General features: G+C 43.6%; 1 protein-coding gene across 1 annotated transcript in view; it reads left to right on the top strand.

Moving 5' to 3' along the window:
* Positions 1-18,346, top strand: part of dnhd1 (dynein heavy chain domain 1) — a 35,891-nt gene that overhangs the window by 16,057 nt on the left and 1,488 nt on the right. The window contains exons 18-42 of the mRNA XM_072690742.1: positions 48-276; positions 437-562; positions 665-762; positions 1,921-5,101; positions 5,256-5,322; positions 5,421-5,589; positions 6,018-6,297; positions 6,389-8,090; positions 8,894-9,135; positions 9,240-9,423; positions 9,592-9,694; positions 10,454-10,603; positions 10,702-10,893; positions 11,137-11,568; positions 11,647-12,031; positions 12,110-12,220; positions 12,340-12,516; positions 13,024-13,202; positions 13,288-14,283; positions 14,366-14,543; positions 15,211-15,336; positions 15,894-16,104; positions 16,183-16,274; positions 16,559-16,705; positions 17,267-17,880. Of these exons, the coding sequence (XP_072546843.1) occupies positions 48-276; positions 437-562; positions 665-762; positions 1,921-5,101; positions 5,256-5,322; positions 5,421-5,589; positions 6,018-6,297; positions 6,389-8,090; positions 8,894-9,135; positions 9,240-9,423; positions 9,592-9,694; positions 10,454-10,603; positions 10,702-10,893; positions 11,137-11,568; positions 11,647-12,031; positions 12,110-12,220; positions 12,340-12,516; positions 13,024-13,202; positions 13,288-14,283; positions 14,366-14,543; positions 15,211-15,336; positions 15,894-16,104; positions 16,183-16,274; positions 16,559-16,705; positions 17,267-17,880 (10,371 nt within the window). The remainder of the gene's footprint in view (positions 1-47; positions 277-436; positions 563-664; positions 763-1,920; positions 5,102-5,255; positions 5,323-5,420; positions 5,590-6,017; positions 6,298-6,388; positions 8,091-8,893; positions 9,136-9,239; positions 9,424-9,591; positions 9,695-10,453; positions 10,604-10,701; positions 10,894-11,136; positions 11,569-11,646; positions 12,032-12,109; positions 12,221-12,339; positions 12,517-13,023; positions 13,203-13,287; positions 14,284-14,365; positions 14,544-15,210; positions 15,337-15,893; positions 16,105-16,182; positions 16,275-16,558; positions 16,706-17,266; positions 17,881-18,346) is intronic.

Genomic DNA, 18,346 nt, shown 5'->3' with positions numbered 1-18,346 from the left:
TTTGCTAAACTCACTAAAGCATTTTGGTCTGGGTTATTGCTCTCTAGATCTACAGAGAGGCCAAAGCTGCAGAAGAAATGGAGCAAACATTTCGGAAAATTCAGCAGAGCTGGGAAGGGATGGTCTTTCGGCTTTCCAAGTTCATTGTCACCATGTGGCAGAAGGAAAATCCACAACTTGGAGAGACTCGACAGAAGAAGCGTTTTAATGATGTTGTTTCAACCCAGAATGCTCCACAGCTGCACGCCTGTGACAGTGGAACTTTCACCATAATGGGTACTTGAAGAAAACAATGTGTCCGTGTCTGCTTATGTGAATACATTTAGAATGTGGGTAGGTCTGGTTGTAACCCAAGCCAACCCTATTTTCTGATTTATCCAGCTAATTAATCAACTCATGAACGGTCAGTGTACGTTGTATGTTTTTATCTGAGCAGATCTAGGAACACTGCTGGCTCAGACTGAGGACAGCATTATGACTCTATCTAGCATGCTGCTTTCTCCATACGTTGCTGAATTCAGGAAGGAGGCTGAACATTGGGTGCAGCTTTTGCAGGACCTTGGTATGTGTACAGATCTTAAAATATTTACCTATACATCAAATTCAAACACCTTTAACTGACAATAATATAATATTGAGCACTTACTGTTCACACTTGCTGTAGGGGAATTGCTAGATTTTTGTGAAAGATACCAGCAAAAGTGGGTCTTCCTCAGCAAAATATTTTCGGAGACATCAGTGAGCACACAAAAAGTGGAGTTGGTAAGTTGGGTTTTTTTCTTTTTCTTCTTTTAATTACACTGTAAAAAGTGGTTCGCCTGTTTAACCTAAAAAAAATGCTTCATGTGGAAACAAGCAGTTGAACTAGGACTTTTCGACTGTCAATCAGTTAAACACTCGTTTTTATTTAAGCTGAACAAACCCAGTGCCAGAGGTGATTCTAGAGTCTGTTGGGGCCCTGTAATGTAACAGTTCCAATACAGAAGGCTTATGTGTGAAAGCCTGCACTGGCTACTTAGGTTTATATTGTAACAGACATAATTCTAACATAGATTCCTCAGTATCACAAAACCACTAAGCCTACACTACAGATATGGGAGAATAGGTTAAAATACACACACCGCACTGTGCATGCATCACAATAATTCACACCAATACACCATTTAGAGTCATTTAGAGTAGCCTACACGTATCCAAATATCTTTGCATCTATATGTTATAGTTAACTAATAGCAAACATCAAAGTAAACACGAGAAATAATGTGCTGCTAATGTAAGTCATGGAATTCAAGTGTCTTTCACCCACAGTTGAGGCTAGACTAGCACCATTTAGTTATTTAACAATGTATTTATTAATTACTTAATGCTTCACTCACCACTGTAGCAGTACACAAAAGGTTTGGACCTCCCGGTTTGGTACGAGTTAAGTACAACAGGGTTCTTTTCATTTCAACACTGTTTGTTATCATAGCAACACTCCTAAACCACTACAATTCAGACTGTTTTACAATGCAGATTCAACCACCAGATCTTAAATTATCCAGGTGGGGAAACTGTACCAAGTATTCATGGTGGAACTGTGTACACCATGAGTGGAGGCAGGCAGGGTCCTCTTTGGAAGGTCAGGTCTCTCCTACAAGCATTTGCTACATGCAAACTTTGTGCATTGCCCCTGCTGAAGTTTTAGGTTTGTCAGCCCTCTGGGGCCCCTACTGGCCTGGTGCCAAGCAGCACCTTTGCCCAGTTCAAATACTTGTTACTACATGAAATATTTTCTTTTAGGTGAAACGGACAAATTTACAGACTATTTACAGTGTACATTAGTACACTATTAAAGCATTTTGGAGAGGTGTGTGTTTACTGTAGTCTAGGATATGCTGTTATATAGAGTCTAATCAAGTGTCCTTGGTTGTGTTGCAGCTAGAGAGGTTTTCCCCAGTGGATAAGACCTTTCGGGAAATGATTCAGGTTACATTAACTGACCCACATGTGCTGAATTTTGTACGGTTGCGGAAGACAACAACGACCTGTAGTCAGTTCCAGGGACAGAGTCTGTGCGCTATCTTCACCGAGGGAATCACAGCAATGGACAAAATGTCCATGGAGTTGTTGCATCTTGTAGATTCAGCGCGTGAAGAGTTCCCCAGACTATGCTTTCTCAACGATAGAGAGGTGATGAAACTTTGTTCTCTGCACCAGACACCCTCATCTCTTCTCCCTCTGGTTCGCAAATGCTTCAGAGGAGTGCAATGGCTTCAGCTTACCAACAATGGTGAAAATGACCTGACAGATGTGTCGGAGTTAGATCCATCCAGCACAGAGATTTGGGTGAGAGGCGTATATGGAACTCTAAGGGATCATCTGCCATTCCTCTGTCCCCTGGAGCCTAATTTAAGTCCTCTGAGTTGGCTTGGGCTTTTGGAGAACAAGTTATACCAAACGATGGAACAGCTAATGTTGAAATGCACTCTTGCTCAACATTGCCCTGAGCCAGAACAGAATGATCAAGCCGGTGGTAGTCCTTCTCCTGACCATGCTTGCATTTCCAGCATGTTAGGAATGGACATGCAAGCTCCTTCCAAGGTCACCAAGCCACCAGCCTTTTTGCAGCTAACCGCCGAATATCCTCTGCAGTGCTGTTTGGTGGCAGAGGAGGTTTTGTGGTGCAGTGAAATTGAAAAGGCTTTTCGGGACCCAGCTCACATCCAAACCAACTGGGTGTCGTTGAAGTCCCGAAATGCTGCAAAACTTAAGAGCCTATGTCAAGCCATACAGGATAAATTAGCAAATTCATGTGATCTCTCTTTGGCATCCCGGCACACTGTAACAGCCCTGCAAGCCTTGATTTTACTTACAATGAAGCATTCCCAACAGTTAGATGGCCTTGTTAAGGTGCAGGGTAGCCTGGAATCCTCTTTTGAATGGCAGAGGCTAATGAAGTATCGCCTTAGTGCCACTGATAACTGGAATCAATGTAGCGAAAACTCTCTGGAAAACCCAAACTGCACAGAACACTCTGTTTATGTCAGCATCTTGGGAACACAGTTGGCATACGGCTATGAATATATAGGGCCTGAAAACTGGACGATGGTAATTACCCCCTCAACAGAAAGAGCATTTTTGGGCCTTCTTCTCGCCCTTACCAGTTACAGGTGTGCCTACATTAGTGGACCAGTCATGTCTGGTAAGGAACAGACCGTTCTCCAGTTAGGATGGGCGCTGGGACGGCAAGTAATCACCTTGAAGTGTTGTGTGGATACAAGCTTGCCAGTTGTTTGCCAAATGCTGAAAGGGGCACTCCAAACTGGTGCATGGCTAGTTCTCGATTCTGTGGATTCAATGGAACAGGGAACACTGTCTGTTCTAGGGCAGCATCTATCAGACCTTCATCAATATCTGTCAACAGTTCAGGGAAATGCACATCAAAAAGCTGAGGAGCTACAAGATCGTAAGGGTAAGGTTGTACTGGAGAGTAAACACTGCCAGATGGAATTCCAGGTACCTTTTGGAGAAAGAAACATTTTAGCTAAGCTAAGCTTTGGCTGTGTCCTCATTTCTTCACATGGATACTCAGCTGAAGTACCAGAAAACGTTCGAGTTGCAACAAGACCTGTTTCACTGATGCAGCCTGACTACAGCATCATCGCAGAGGTTTTGCTAGTTTCCTCTGGATTCTCTGAAGCAACCAGCATGAGCCGCCGTCTAGTGTCTCTTTTTAACCTAGCTAAGGATTCATTTTGCCTTCCAGATTATGTCTGCAGAGATCAGTCTTCCTGGCTAGTTCTAATGAGAAAGATCATATATGTCTCTGGAACGTTCCTTCACAAAAAACCTAGGAAGGTCGATAAAGACAGATTTCTTTCATGGGATGCTCAAAGGCCTGATGATCCAACTCTCAAAGGATCTGACAAAGTGGCACAGGAAAGTAAAGACCCCCAGTCGTCCCTTGACCAACGCTCCAGTAAATCTTCCATTGTAAATGCTATTAGAGAAGAGCAGTCTGTAATCAAAGGAGTAATGTTGGTGTTGTTGCCTGCCATCGTTGAGCACAAGAGGGCCTCACAGTTCCGCACCATTTTTGAGGAAACGTTTCCAACAGCAGGATCCTTTCTGATTCTTCAGCACTTGATTGAGCCGGAGGCCGAGCAAAATCTCCTTAGGAATGCCGTCACAGAGGAGTTGCAGGAAACAGGATTTTGTGCTGACACTCAAATACTTCATAGTGCTTTGACCCTGCATCAGACACTGGAGTTCTCTAAGGCAGTTGTAATGCTTGGGCCAGCAGGCAGTGGGAAGACAACTTCATATCGAGCTCTTGCAGGAGCACTAAGGCGACTTGCAGCAAAGTCTGAACTTGAGAAAAATCTTGCAGACATCAAGGTTTCGCCGACTTCACGTTGGTGCTCTGTTAACACGGTGGTCCTGTTCCCTAATGCTTTGTCCCATGAGGAACTTTTTGGTGGATGCTACAAACAGCCAGGCTGCTGGTGCGGCGGTGCCTTCACTAAAGCGATAAGAAACACAGGGGAGCACGATTCCGTGGTCAACGATCTATCCTATCCTAAACGAAAAGTGAAATGGCTGGTTCTGGATGGGGAACCCTCAAGCCAACCTGGGTGGTTTGATTCTTTAAATACACTTGGTGACCCCAGAGACCCCTGTTTGTGTCTCTCGTCAGGTGAAAAAATCCAGACATCGCAAGACCTTAAAATAATCATTGAAACCACCAGCCTTAGAGATGCAACTCCCTCTGCACTGGCACAGTGCAACCTAGTGTATGTTTCGGGACAGGATCTGTGGAAGGCTGTATGGAAAAGCGAGATGGACGCTCTGTACAGGGATCATATTCTGGACCAAAGCACTCTGAAAATGTGGAGCTGTCTAGCGGACGATCTTTTCTCTCGTAGTCTCATCTTCCTCAAACACAATGCATTATCCACTGTACCGTCCAGTGATGGGCATGAAGCCAGTACATCAGATTCAGGCATTACTGATGGCTTACGAGAAGTAACCTCATTCGTTAAAATCCTCCATGCCCTTCTGGGAGCGTCTGGCAAAGGACGTGGCTTGCAGCCAGCATCTAAGCTGACTGAAAGAGGAGGTAACATTTCTAAATTCTTGCTTTTAATTTTTCTGTGTATTTATAGTTTATAATGATCCATTGCTTCACTCATCATACTTACATAGTTACCTATATTACTCAATTTCACTGTGGCCTTATTTGTAGATCATTGTTACCTTTTCCCCATTCACAGAGCTACAAGCAAGAAACGTCTTTGTGATAGCTTATATTTGGGGTTTTGGTGGACAGCTGCATCCACGGTACGTGCTCAATATGTTAAGAACTTTCAGAAGTACAAGAAGTGTATTTGACATGTACACTGGAAGTATGACTGTTTTTATCTTTCTCTTGGTTTTAGACACTGGCTAAAGTTTGATCTTCTTGCACGAGAAGCCTTGTTTGAGAGTCGTTACAAAATTGAAGTGCCAGCTGAGGGTATAGTATTTGAACATTTCTTCAACTTCAGTGATGGGAAGTTGGAAGCTGGATCTACCAGTACAAACAGCTTCGTCAGATGCCCACAGCAGGTTTGCTCATGCATAGATCCTCCAGTGTGCTTATGCTTCTAATTCAGTATTGCACAATTCAAAGCCTATTCCATATCGGCTGTACTACGGGTGGGCAATATGAAGATATTTTATCAAAATCATTTGTATCAAAAATTGTGAGTGTATAACTATAACTGTTTTAGACACCAGGATGCAACTGTATTGCTCCTCTGTTCCGTTTTTGCTTGTTTGCCAAGATGCCAATAATTCTAAAGGGTACTTTATCAAGTAAATACTACATACAAATTGGCAAATACTACATACAAATATCATTAGAAATGTATTTGAGATGGTTTTGGATTCTGCAAGATGCTAGTCTAAACCCAAGCCACAGAATAAAACAGTACATGATTGTTAAAAGTCTCTAGATGAGCCTATTCTAAAGGAATCTTTACCTCTCAATACAGTATGAAAAACATGCATACCTCCTGGACCTCATGTTGGAAGCCCATCAACCAGCACTATTAGTAGGAGAAGCAGGTTCAGGCAAAACAGTGCTGTGCCAGTCTTTGTCACAACAGAGACCACATGTGAACCTAAAAGCTGGTCCGCTGCTGCGTTCTGCTGATTTGCGTAATATACTTAAAAGCATGGGTGGTCATAAGACTCGACTGTCCTCTGGGGGAACAATCATGCAGCATCCTGGTTTACTTCTGTTTGTTGATGACCTACATGATGCTCCTTTTGGTATGTATATTGAATCCTCCATTTGAATTGAGCAGCTTCATATTTTTCTTTTGGTTTGATGTTAACTGTTAACTGTTCTTCTCTTCACCAGATAGTACCGGAAAAATATCAATGCCCTTGGAGACCTTACGTCAGTGCATCTCTAGGGGAGGAGCACTGACTTCGGATGGCTGTCACTTCAAATTGTTCAGCTCTGGAGCCATGAATTATCTAGGTGCTTGCAGCACTTTGGGAACAGACAAAAGAAACTACAGTCAGATTTCCCCTCGGTTCTCTAGACTGTTCACTGTCTTGGTACTTCCTAGTATGACTGCAGAGGCTCTATTTTCCATCCATTCCACACAGTTACAGCAATGGCTCAAAAGCTTCCCATCCATGCCGAGAATTTCAGATATGGCGCGCTGTATTGTCACTGCAACTTTTGATGTGTATCTTGCTGTTCGCGAACATTTATGCTCTTCTGCACAGTCTCCCCTCATTGTGTTTTCTCTACATGACCTTCAAAAGGTATTCCAAGGGATGAGCCTGTGGGATCCAAGGAAAACAGCTGGTAATTTACTCCAAAGGAAGCCCAGCTTTTGCTTCCAAACTGGTTCTTCGTGTGATTTCCCTGTCTTTGCTCCAGCTACCCTAGGTCCAGCAGCAAATGTGCTCAACATTGCCCGTCTGTGGATGCATGAGTGTTTGCGTACCTTCGGGGATCGCCTGTCCTCCAATGAGGAAATTCAAAAACTGGTGTCAGTTCTGAGCAGAGTGTCTGAGGACAACTATGGAAGAAGACTAATGATTGAATCCCAGTCCAGTGGAGCAGACAAGTCTGACTTTGCATGTCAATTAAAGGAGACCAACAGAGTTAACCCAAACCAGCAACATTCGACTCCTATTCAGCAAGAGATGGATGAGGGCAACGCAGAAGAGTCTTCCACAGATGACGTCACAGAAGGTCACTCAGAGAGCTCAGAGGAAAAGAGCTCCTCAAATTCCAGCTTTTCAAGGAGTGAGAGTGATGAGGGCGATTATAGCATTGCTTCTTCAGGTAGAGGAATCAGACATGAGCTGAATTACCATAACATAGCTCACTTCCAGCCCGAATCAGCACCAAGAACAGCTAATTATTTGTTTCAAAGTCCTGTTTCTTCTGAAGAGACAGAACCGTTTGAAACTTCTGAAGGGAATCAGTGTTTGCCGCTGCAGTTGCTGCTGGAAATGGGTTCCTCTGCCTGCAATATGGTCTACAGCCCAGATCTGGGTCAATCACGCGATTGCGTAGCACAGCAACACAACTACCGGGAGAGAGACTTGGAAATGTTGGTACAGCAGCTGGCTCACATTGTAAAACAAAAAGAGGAAGATAATGATTGCAAATCAACCAGCTTTGCTGTGTATCGCAAGAGAGTATGTCAGCTTGTGCATATCCTACGCTCCTTGCTCATTCCTGGTGGACACGGAGTTCTTTTTGCAGCTGGAAGGAAAACAGGCCGGAAGACTGCTGTACGCCTAGCGGCTTATTTGACAGGCTACAAACTAATCGAGGTTCATCGCGGAAATGAGAGCAAACTGAAGGAGATACTGAAAGAGGCTGAGAGCCAGAGTGATGTAAATGGTAGACATGTGGTGTTTCTGGTCCATGAGGATATTAGCCAGACCGTTAGGGATAAGCTAATGGCTGTCATGGCTAATGGAATAGGTCCAGAGCTTTCCTCAGATAAAGAAATGAAGGATGTGATGCCCAATATCATAGCCATAATGAAGGGTTCCAGCAAACGTAGAAAAGACAATCACGTCCCTAAAAGGTACATCATAAACATGCATATTTAGCTCATATATAAGCTCTCCGAACAAAAACTTTGTCATATGAGTCTACCAGCAGTGGCAAAACTCCCAGTCTACAGGAAATTCTTGAATTGTGACTGTCGGACAGGGACCGCCGGAAAACGGAAGAAACAAGAATTGCTTCTAGAAGTCAATGCAGGTCCTTCAAAACCCATTTTTGAAAGAACACTCCACAGGGAACTGCATTTTCATTTACAGACCATGAAACCTACAGAACAGTCAAAAGGAGAATTTTCGTGTAGACTGGGATTTTTGCCACTGCTGGTAGACCAGTATGACCGTACACGTCTATATACCTGCAAATTCATCTACTTCCTTCACACTACCTGCTTTGCTGGGCCCATAAACCTCTTTTTGCCAATCATTACATCTACTTTACGATCCATTTTCTACACATCCAACGAGACATTCACTGTACTATCCCTATAAATCCTGTCCCAACCAAACACTCACTTTATAAGAACATATGTTGCTTTAGAACAGGTAAGCAGAAGCACATGTGATCAGCTGCACTCAGCAGTTGATTGAACTAGTGTAATCAGGTGTGCTGCTACTTGTCTAGAGGAAAAAATGGTAGCCACACCGGCCCTTTGCGGATAAGATTGGACACCTCTCAATAAACATTTGTAGCAATGCATGTTTACAGTCACTTGTAAACAATTATTGACCATTTCCTTATAAAATCTTATGGTATATAGAGAAGTATGTACTATAATTAATAGATTTCTGACAAAGTAACCGCATGTGTTTTCCTCTTATTCAGGTATTTCAGAAACAATCAAAGAAATCTGCACATGTTCTGGTTACTGTCTTTCAACCAAAGCATGTATGAGAAACAGACTGAACAGTCAGGACAATTATCTCTTATAGTGCGAAGTATTACCAAGGTTGTAAGCCTCTGCTCCTATGTAGAGGTGTACCATCCATGGAGTTCTGAGACTTTCATTGAAATTGCCACGGATCATCTAAAGCAGAGTTTTCAGATTTCAGCAACAGACATTCAAGGTAGGTGTGTAGGAATATATGTTTTATAATGACACAAAATGTTAGACAAAAGGTAGTGCCTCTCTTTTCTTCAAGCTAAAAGGTATTCTTCCTTTTCTCTTCAGCTGACGAGGCCTTAGTGGGCAGTATCGCTAAAGCAATGGCTGGAATACACCAGTCTGCACTACAGTATGCCTCCATGTTCCTAACCGTTCAACCATTCGGCCCTCAGACCTTTTTTGAGCTGATGACACACTTCTATCAGCTTTGTGGCCACCTCAGGGAGCAAGGCAGAGGACCTGCTAACAGGTGAACACAGATCTCCAAAACAGGAGCAGTAAAAACCTTGGCATATTGTAAAAAGCAATTTCAAACGATGTCCAAAAGTGATTAAATGGGCAATGGGAAAAGGGCAAGCTTGTGTCTTGCACAACAGCAACGATATGAAAAGCATTATTTTCTAACCCTTCTTCTCAGGGTAGCAACAGCTCTGGCCCGGCTGAAAGATATGACTGACACAGCACATAAATACAGACAAGAGCTTTTCAGGCTTCAAGCCGAATTTGACGACGTACAAAAGGTAAAAACAACATCATCTGAATGCCATACTCAAATTTAGGTTAATGACTTGGTTTATTTTCCCTGAATATTATGCCTTTAGGCATGATAGATGAGGATTTTGTTGAATTTGTCCCTTTTTCTCCCAATTTGGTATTGCCATTCATAGCAATGGCCACGACAGTTGAAGGGTAAGGACTTAAAAACGTGTCACCTATGATGCATGCAAATCCAGTCACTGCCTTTTTTCCAACTTGAGATTTATGAGGGGAGAGAGCATCTGGAGAGAGCATGGCCAGTTGTGTTTTCTGCTGATGGTAAAGCAGCATGGCTCAGGCTGCGAACTCGCAACCCCCGGGTCGTAGTGGAAGAACATTAGACCACTAAATCATGCGTCTACCTTCTAGATAATGCTCCTTCATCATTATTTTCATCAGTCCTCTATTACTGTGATTCCTCATGTTCCCTTCATAACAACCACACAGTTCAATTAAACAGATATAATGTTTGGGATCTGTCTCTGATGGATCTCTCTCACCATGATCTGCTTTAAAGCCATTGAATCTTGTTTGTAATATGGTAGCAAATGCCATCTCTTGACTCTGGGCCTTTTTTTAGTATCTGTTTTGTGCATAAGCTTATAATGTATCACAAAAACTCCACTAAAATAGGAAACAGTCCAAAATACTACGAATGAAACTATCCAATTACTCAAAGATTGCACTGTAAAACGTCCATACTTTGGAACCAATCATAACACTTTATGACCTTTCTGTCATAGTGGTTAAACCAGCTGCAAAAAGCCGTGGATACCGAGCACACAAGCTGTGAACAAGCTCGCCAGCACTGTCTACTAGAAGAGGATCTACTTTCCCATCTAGAAGAGCAGTTGGAACTTGTTGAGCAGCAAGCCAAAGACGCCCTGAACGAGGTCAGACCGATATTTACACTTTAGTGAGCATTTGGAAAGCTTTTGTCCAGCATTGTCTGTTGTCTCTTTCCTGAAGGACTAACTTGTGTTTCATTCAGGTGGGCCCGTTGTATCAGGCCGCGCTTAAGGCATTGAAGTCTTTAAATCAGTCTGACCTGGATGAGGTGCGACACTACAGACATCCCCCTGATGGAGTTGTCATGCTTATGAATGCTATCTGCATGCTGTTCAATCGTGCATGCAACTGGGAAAGCAGCAAGCAGCTTTTGGGGCAGACTCATTTCTTACAGGTCAGAGGCCAAGGAAAGCATAGTCTTTACAAGAGGTGGAACACTGAGGTACAGTAGTAGAAAGTTTCCCAAGGATTATGGTCCAACTGCCTAGACAGCTCTGCTGCTGGGTTTAGCCAACTAGAGCCAGCAGACGCAACCAATTCCTGGGGAGTATTTTGGATCATCATGGCCATTTTCTGGTCTTGCCCTTCGTTGGTTGTTTATTCACTTACATTCATTTTCCTTCTCTTACTCCATTAGGACTTGGAGTTCTTTGACCGCTCAAAGTTAAGCAACGAATCCTTTCAAAAACTGGGTGAAATTGTGCAGGCGCCAAACTTCCAGCCTGACTTTGTGCGTGACAAGAGCCAAGCGTGTGAATCTTTGAGCTGCTGGTTACAAGCAGTGTACCAGTATGCCTGTGTTCAGCGGCATATGGCCCCACAGTATGCCAAAAAGAACCATTTATGCGAGCGCATGTCCAAAAGCCGTGCACGGCTGCGGGTGGCTAGGCTGCAGGAAGAGGCTGCACGAGATAAGTTGGAGAACATGGAGAGGCAACAGATGTTGGTCAAAAACAGTTTGGAGGAGCTTGCAGGTCAGCTCCATAAAGTTGAAGCCCAGGAGAAGAAGGCTGCTGGTGCTGTCAAGCAAGTGCTCTACTACACTGAGAAATGGCGCTCTCTTGAGAAGGTAACTAGCAATACAGTTTTAATGTCACAAGTAAAATTGACCAGTTCCCTGATATCTTTATATGTTTGCTTTCTGTAGGAAACCAAAGTGAACAAGCAGACTATTTCAGGCGATGCACTCATTTTGGCTGCTGCCATAGCTTACTTGGGCCCCTTTGGACCTGACAATCGATTGGATCTGCTAGAAAAGTGGCACAAAATGTGTCTCGCAGGAAGAATGAGCATTGGTCCAGAACACCCACAAAAGCCTCTACATGTTTCTGTTGAGAACCTTTCCTTTGTACCCATTCCTGTGGGTATGGAACTTCACAGGGTTTTGGCTCGAGCAGTTGGGATGGATGACTGTTTCCTCCAAGTAGCGCCTCCTCATCTGGTCTTGAAACTGTTGCAGTGGGGGCATAGAGTTCCATGGGCTCACCACTGGGCTTTGCTGGCGAACACACAGCAATATGAAGATGTGGCAGGTGGTTAACTTCAGTGTTGTTTTTCATCATACATAGAATATTCATAATGAACTTATTTCTGTTTTGTGGCCGTTTCAGATCAGTTGCCAGAAGATGTTGAACGATCTCATAAGGAAGATGATTATGAGCTTGTTGTTTCTGCAGATGACCCAGAATTTCTTGACAAACTCAGTCGTGGAGAAGCTAAAGGTTTGCCATCTATGCAATGCTGTATGCTCTCCACTTTCAAACCACCAATAAAAAGAATATAAGTACAGAAGAGTATAGAAGCTGATGAGGGTCATCCACCATGCTTATGTCTTCTGCAGGTTTGCGAGTGCTGATTACCGATGTCGAACACGCTGTTCCTAGTGAAGACTTTCTCAGTATGTTAGTTCGGCCAGCTGGAAGACACTCGTTTGGATCATCCAGTCCAGGGAAAGCACCTCACTCTGAATACTGCCTCTTCCTGAGCACGTCTCTTCCTGTACGAGTTCTGTTGGATGGTAGGAGACTGTTGACTGTTACATTTTCACTGGAATCATATGCAATCATATCAGAAAATGATGACCTCCTACCTAATAGTGGGAATTACCACCCTTGGCTGAGATGACGCTAACGAGACGTTGTGGCATGGACTGTATTAGGTGAATGAAGGTGTTTATTATAGAGGTTAACCAGCCCACTGTGGCATGTCGATTGCTCTGTAGCTGGGGTACGACTCTAGAACTTCCTACGAAGTTAGTGGTTTCCGACATGCTACCACCCTTCGCCCAGTACTGTTGACAGTCAGTCAGTCATCGCATCCTTTGCCCATAATGATCGTTGTGCACTCTGCTCCAACTGACTGGTGTGCTCGCTAACCCCGCCACTTGGCATCTGTGGCGACTCGGGCTGACGTCCAAACCAGGGGGGTGATAATATTCTGATGACAGCGAATATTTATGCCGTTGTTATACAAGATGATTCCATTTCCTTTTTCTTCTTTTTTACTTTTTCTTTTTTTCTATTAGAGATTCACCCGTTAATCCTGGAAAGGGTAAACGTCCTTGATCTGTCTCTGAGTACATCTGAAGTGCAGGATATTATTCTGACGAATGTCCTCCAGTCTGAGTACTCAGACATGTGGGTACAGCATTGCCGATTGAAAAGAGATCAACAAGTGCTTCAGGACAAGCTCTGTGTAGAGGAGGTACAACAGTATAATGTTTCTAATTAAAGCAATCTCAAACTACATGGCAGTTCTAATTGTTGGGCTGTTTTCCGACTGATTTCAGGCATCTTTGATGGAGTACATTATGCAGTCCTTCACCCCACTTCTGCAGGATCCAGAGTTTCTCCCACGTGTCTCAGTGTGTCAGAGCACCTCATTAAAACTTAAGGAAGAAATTAAAGAGATATCCAATAGCATAGACTGCCACAAACCACTGCTTAATGCGTGTCACGGCATAGCAGCACTGGCCACAAACGTCTACAAGGCTCTCCAGGACGTTGGACACCTGTCCCCCTTCTATTTCTTTCCCCTGCACAAGTTCTTGTGTGTTTTGCGGGAAGCTTTAGCCCTGAAGGGTCAGCCAGATGTTACCCGTAGTGGCGAGATTACGGAAATTTCACACAGGATGGTATCACACATACTTGCTCAATATAGACCCTGCTTGTTACAGAGCCACGCAGAAGTACTGAAGTTGCTAGTGTCTGTTGCGTTCTTCATGCACGCTGAGGACTGCTCTGAGACTGAACGCATCACTTTTCTCCAGGGGATCAGTGCAATACAATTCCCAGAATATGCTCCACCATCTGACCAGACTGAGCCTGAGCTTCCAAGCTGGATCCCACTGCACATACAAGCTAATGTACGTCTCTTAGAGAAAATCCCATCCTTCCATGGCTTGGTCACCTCTCTCAGGGCTTCATCCAGACAATGGCAACAGTACCTGCACTTTCCTTCATCCACTGTGGTTGGATCTGTACCTTGTGAGACACACTCCCATCTGACAACACTACAGAGGGCCATTCTCTGGAGGACATTCTTTCCACAGTGTCTTGCAGCTGTGGCAGATGACCTCGCTGTCTGTCAACAAGTACAGCCGGAGTGTTCAGCAGAGGCAGGTGGCCCTCACACTGGTTCTCTGGGCGCACTCTCTCATTTTCTGTCCAGAAACAAGGGGCCGGTAGTTGTAACCCTGCCTGGACAAAGCAAAGAGGAGTCTGGAAGCATTCACCCTCTCTACTGGATTAATCAACTTGCGAAGTACCAAGAAGACGAAAAGGGGGTGAGGTGGTGTTCGCTTGTTTTAACGGTTAGCATTTTATGTTTTTCCATAAGTATGATTTATAACTTTTAATCATCAACAGGTGAAGGTGAAGGTCATTTCGTTTGGGTCTGAAAGTCAAAGAGATGCTGTTCTCTCAGAACTTGACAGGGCTGTTCAGACTGGCCATTGGCTGGTTTTGAACAACTGCCACCTGCTTGATCACTGGGATGTCAAAATAGTTACTCGGCTGAGACAACTGATGTTCTACAAATCAGAAGGTGACTACTTTGCAAAAAACATATTTATTAATTATTAAATCCCCTAGGAACACATTGATATATTGGATTGTTTTGTTTTTGTATAATACTAAACTTGGGTTGAAGTTCAGTGAATTTCAAATAGAAAACACAAAGCAGAGATATGATAAAACACTTGTTTGTCAACATTACCATGGCACCACACACTGCCTTGAGACAGAGAAGTTGTGTTTGTCAGCTTTTTACTTTGCACTGCGGTTGTGATTTCATAGATCTTTAGAGTTTACTGGGGTTCTGATCTGTAACAGTTACCAGCCCATATATATGTACAAGCTGGAGCCTTGACTGGGGGAAGTGGCTGCCCTGCGTGCCCTGTTGTCCCCCCAGAATCAGAACCCCAGTAAGTTATAAAAATCTATGAAATCACATCCGCACTTATTGTTTAACTTTCCAGGTTGCTAAAGAGCCATGTAACCCTTGTGAGCGGTCAGGGTTTTGTTGACGTGTTGACTTTTAGTACCACCCATTCCACACAGATATTTATTAGACATACTTTGTACATTTACGCTGGGGGCCCTAAAGAACCAGCTTAACTCAGTTATAAGATAGCTCTAAGAAAGCTCTTATTTAGGTTCTCTGGGGCAAAAATGTAAATGTAACCACCTTTCTTTTCTGTTTTAAATTTAAGGGCACTTGGCGGGTATGGTGACAGATACAGGAACCGGTCCAAGTGAAAGATGTGCTAGACATCATGTGCATGCCCATTTCCGGTTGTGGTTTATAACTAAAGGAAATGCTCCACTCTCAGTTCCAGGTATTTAAGCATATTTTACTGTTGCAATATCCAAAACGATGTTTATATCAACTGAATGATCATGCCCATGCTGATATAAGAGCTGTTTAACTTAAAAAAGGAACGTTAGCTCTCTCCTGTGCTTCGCTTATTGAAGTACTGCTAATAGAATAGTGATGCCAGGCATAGACTGTTCTCATGATGGTTGGTGCACCATCCAATACTTTTGGGATGAGGGGGGGGTGACCTCAGTAACGCTCTTGCTGCTGAATGCAATCAAATCCTCACAACACCGCTCCAAAATCTAAAAGGAAGTCTTCCCTGGACAGTAGAGACAGCTACTCCAACAAAAGCAGGATCAATTCTTTTTAATAGCCTTGATTTCAGAAGAAACAGTGAATGACCAGGTGTCCCAGCACGTTTGTCCAGATGGTATATTTAGACCCTTTTAGTTGCAGAGAGAACCATACTTTCTACATAGCAACAACAAGGGTTCCACTACAGGTACATCTTTACCTTGATTCAGCAGCACTGTCATAAAAGTAAGGCCTGTTCTCATGCTCTCTTTCGTAATGCAGCTGTAGTGAGGGTCTGTGCCTTGCACTTGGTGAGTGACTCTAACTGGGACCTGAGGGATGGACTGTGCTCCTCTCTCAGACAAGTTCTGTCCAAAACTCTTCCCGCCACCTCATCTAGACACTCCGTAACCACCGTGGAACCTCTTATTCGCTGTGCCATTCTTCACTCTGTGTTGTTGCAGAGGCGACAGCTGAAGCACATTTATAACTGGTAAGGAACTTCTGCATAGCTGTCGCCTCCTGAATAAGACAGAACAAAGAAAGACAAACTACCCTTTCTTTTCTTCAGGACTCAGGAAGACCTACTCGATTTGGTTGATGCTCAGGACCGTACTGCCAAACACTGCTACGACCCCACTCGAGCACTGGAATATATAGCTGGTAACTGCTTCCTTTCTTTATGATAGTATTGAACATGTATTCCACAAACTAATAGAAAAAAAGATATATAATAAAAATAATAATAAGTTGGTTCACTTACCTCTTAGAACATGACATCACCCTAGAGGACACTTTAAGACAAGAACTTGGTCTAAACTACTGTTGAAGCTTAGTTTGATAAAAACAGCCCTCTTCAAACTGACAGTAAAAACAGGGCGCATGTAAAATACTAAATAATCAGCTAATTATCTGTTGACTTTGGTTTTCTGTTCTTTTGCCCACAGCTTACCTGACGTATGGTGGACACGTGTCAAATTCCTCTGACTTAGAGGCTGTGAAGGCAGTGTGCAGAGTTTGTCTACGACCATCACCTCCTACATGGGGAAGCGGCCCTCACACTCTCTCAGAAATGATCATGGCAGGGTATTTTGGTATGGGCTAATGTGTTATGGTATAAGTATTTCACTACAGCAATGTAGACTATTATTTAAACCTTCATAAACTGAATACATAGTCATATCAGAATGTTATGACCACCTAGTGGGAATAGTGGGAATAACAACCCTTGGCTTGAATGACACTAGCGAGATGTTGTGGCATGGACTGACTGTATTAGATGATAAGTGTTCACTATAGAAGATAACTGGTCCAAAGTGGACAAGTTGTTCTAGGAGTTGTTCCCCTCCGGCATCAGCGGCCCGTAGGGCACGACTGCTACGTCGCTGGGAAGTACTCACTGTCAGAGAAGTACGGCTTGGTATCGGTATACCTTTGCTAATTTGGCAGTTTCCGAGAGCTTCCACCCTTGCCCGCTACCCTATTACCGTGCCCTTTTGGAGCTCAGGGAAATTGCTCGGTTTGCCCAAGAAGATTGTTTTGCAACCTGGACATCCCAGACAGAGTTCCAAACCAGTGATCAGGGGTGGTCATAATATTCTGATATGACTGAATGACTCAGTTGAAGTGGAAATCTTCTAATTTTATGTTTTCAGATGAGGAGAATCTTGTGAAAGCTCTGGAGCGCCGTGTTCAAACCACACTGAACAGTAACGACTCTGTTGTACTGGGCTTCAGTGCGGGGATGACGAGTGAAATGGTGAAGGTAAAAAGTCACAGGCTTAACATGCTGCTACTTCAGTCCCAAGGTGGCTTTGCAGCAGTCAGAGGTGGAGGTGTCTTCAATCATTTTCAAAAGCTCCCAGGCTACAAAAAGGCTCGGGAAAGATTACAAGCTTTGTGGGACAAGTTGAGATGTAGAGAGGACTGCAGAAGTATAAGTGTCGGAACAGTACCGTTAAGCCCCTTGTGCAGGTTTCTCCAAACAGAGATGGAGTATCTTATGGAGCTGGTGGTCTCACTGCTTGAGAACACTTCGCAGCCATCTCAATATCCTTCCGCTTCTTCATATGTCACATCATCCTCCATCTCAAAGCTGGAGACTCGAGCAGACCTGCTCAGAAGGTGTCAGTGGGAGGAATCCAGTGGTTTAGGTCGTGTCTACTGCTTGTCGGCTTTTGCAAACCCTCGTGGCTTTCTGGCAGCCTTGGTCAGAGAGAATGCCAAGATCAAACAGCAAGATGTCAGCAATGTTTCGCTACATTTTCAGGTAAAGCAACATTCCTTTTTTTCACCTACTATTTCCGTAGTGCTTTTCAAAGAACAACTGTATAACCAGCATCAATCATCCCATTATGACCAGTGTTTAGTGTGGTATTAGTCCAGGGCCCAGCTAATACTGTAAAGTATAGGTGGGCAATTTCGGTCCTGGAGGGCCGGGCTCCTGCTAATTTTTAGTTTTGGCTGGTCAAACACACCTAATTCAACTTACCTGTTAATTGCTAGGTTTAGTAGGGAAATCAACAAGCTGTGCTGGACTCTGCCCCCCATTGCCCACCTCTGCTGGAAAAGGGTTTTCTTGAAAGCATAATTAAAAAAAAACAAAAAAAAAAAACAAAAGAATTTAGTGGTTGTTTAAAAGAATAAAATTAATTTCACTTGACAATATTAGCATTTATAATTTAGTTTTAGTTCAACAGTGCTTTACTGACAGATGTGACTGACCCCTCCATTGT

Source organism: Salminus brasiliensis, chromosome 11, assembly GCF_030463535.1.
Source record: "Salminus brasiliensis chromosome 11, fSalBra1.hap2, whole genome shotgun sequence".
NCBI lineage: Eukaryota > Metazoa > Chordata > Actinopteri > Characiformes > Bryconidae > Salminus > Salminus brasiliensis.
This window is presented reverse-complemented; position numbering and strand designations above follow the sequence as displayed.